The 1,692-nt window shown below is 39.7% G+C and overlaps 3 protein-coding genes across 3 annotated transcripts in view; 2 read left to right on the forward strand and 1 right to left on the reverse strand.

The window, feature by feature from the left end:
* The window catches only part of LOC109539086 (PIH1 domain-containing protein 1), a 242,786-nt gene that overhangs the window by 68,985 nt on the left and 172,109 nt on the right, over positions 1-1,692 (reverse strand). The window lies entirely within an intron of this gene.
* Positions 1-1,692, forward strand: part of LOC109539065 (multidrug resistance-associated protein 1) — a gene marked incomplete at its 5' end in the record, with an annotated part of 237,012 nt that overhangs the window by 65,092 nt on the left and 170,228 nt on the right.
* Positions 1-1,692, forward strand: part of LOC109539060 (Down syndrome cell adhesion molecule-like protein Dscam2) — a gene marked incomplete in the record, with an annotated part of 55,745 nt that overhangs the window by 46,498 nt on the left and 7,555 nt on the right. Inside the window, 2 exon segments of the mRNA XM_048666484.1 lie at positions 449-616; positions 1,002-1,106. Of these exon segments, the coding sequence (XP_048522441.1) occupies positions 449-616; positions 1,002-1,106 (273 nt within the window).

Below are 1,692 nucleotides of genomic sequence, written 5' to 3' on the forward strand. Positions count from 1 at the left end.
AAGGCCATTTATTTCTCTCTAGAATGATGTAAAAACGAGCGTTCCGACAAGCATGCAAAACGGGACGGAAAACATAAAATTTTGCAATAATCTTGCGCCACCCATGCACAAAACATAGATAACAGAAGACTGTATTTTTTCTATTTAACCCCTCCCCCCTGACTTTAAAGCTGGATCCGCCCCTGAGCCTATTAGCCGGACAAATTTGCCCAATGGCCTCTTTGTTTCCGGCTTTTATATCTAAATTTTCAAATGTAGCAATCAGCACCTTCCATCCTAAATTTAAAAAGATCGCAAGTCCGGGCCATTTTAAACTCACTTTTCATCCTCATCGAGGCAACCTTTCATCCTTTCCGAACGCAAACAATTTAAAATGGCTCTAGACAGCCAGCTATCTTTTCCAGGATTTCACTGAAAATAACTGTTTTTAAATTTCCTCCGGTACTAGATGATGTCGTCTACAACCAATCATGTAACGCTGCTTCCACCATTGACAAAAGGCGCCCAGATCTTCGCGACGAACTTGGCTACATCGCACCACCTAATAGGAAATTGCCGCCAGTTCCAGGTTCCAACTATAACACGTGCGACCGAATCAAACGAGGTACCGCTTTAAGTAAGATCAATTCACCGCTTTTTGGCATGCAATTTTACTTTCTAGAATTGTCTATGTTCAAGCCAGTGGTTTCGTTTTCATTGCAAATATTCCATCTGTACTATTCGGGGTACCTGCAGATTTGGGGCCATTTTACGTTTGTCTTGTGCCACTAATTAAATTCGCCCAAAAAGTGGTTTCGCAATTTTACTACTGAAATTTTAATCATTTTGGCAAAATTCCTGCATGCTACAAACGTTGTACTTGTCTTACAATTCATTTGGGGCACCGAGGGCTTGATGTAGTTTGATTTGCTCGAAAAAAATGTCCGGTAATCCTCTAGGGGGCAAGTGGACGCATCTACAGTACCCTATTATTTTTTTATTATTTAAATTCGATAATTTAGGGGCACATTATCGCTCTCATTCCACATGGGACCCCCGCCAGCGCCATTTATACGAAGAGTTGAGGAGTAGGCGCGGATCAAATGAGACTGTTCATACTCATAGAGGTAATGACACGGTTTTTCTTTTTGTTTCTTTTTTTTTGGCTAACAAGATTTGTCACACTCATTTAAAGGCTTTAGTGATTTGAACAAGCATTGATTTTAGATTTTGTTGGAAACATACTAAAATATGGCCTGTTTTTGATTACTTTGTTTGAGTTTTGAGTACACTGATGAAAGACGTTTTTCTTGCACTAATGTAATACTTTGAAACCACTAAGGATTATTTACTTTTAATTTATTGCTTATTTACGAATAGTCAACTAACCGCACTAACTTGAAGTGTCTTCTCTAACAAAGTAAGTGTATAGCAACCTAATTTTCGAGCACTGCTTCTTAGCTGCGCTCGACATCAGCATGATACTGTGTGAAAGTCAATATTTCAACTAAGAACCTACTAATAAAACTCAAATTCTGTCCAGTAGTGAATTTATAGGTACCTGGAGCAAGGGCTGATCCAGGGGGGGAAAGGGTCATGGGGGTCAGACCCCTCCCCATTCAATTCTCTATCCAACGATGCCAAAACGAATTATGTGGCTCAAATGGTTCTTGAGAAACTTCGAAAAAAGCAGCGTCATGTTCAAGTGGATTT

This window comes from Dendroctonus ponderosae, unplaced genomic scaffold, assembly GCF_020466585.1.
Source record: "Dendroctonus ponderosae isolate FM_Combo_2020 unplaced genomic scaffold, Dpon_F_20191213v2 Dpon_F_20191213_5, whole genome shotgun sequence".
Classification (NCBI taxonomy): Eukaryota; Metazoa; Arthropoda; class Insecta; order Coleoptera; family Curculionidae; genus Dendroctonus; species Dendroctonus ponderosae.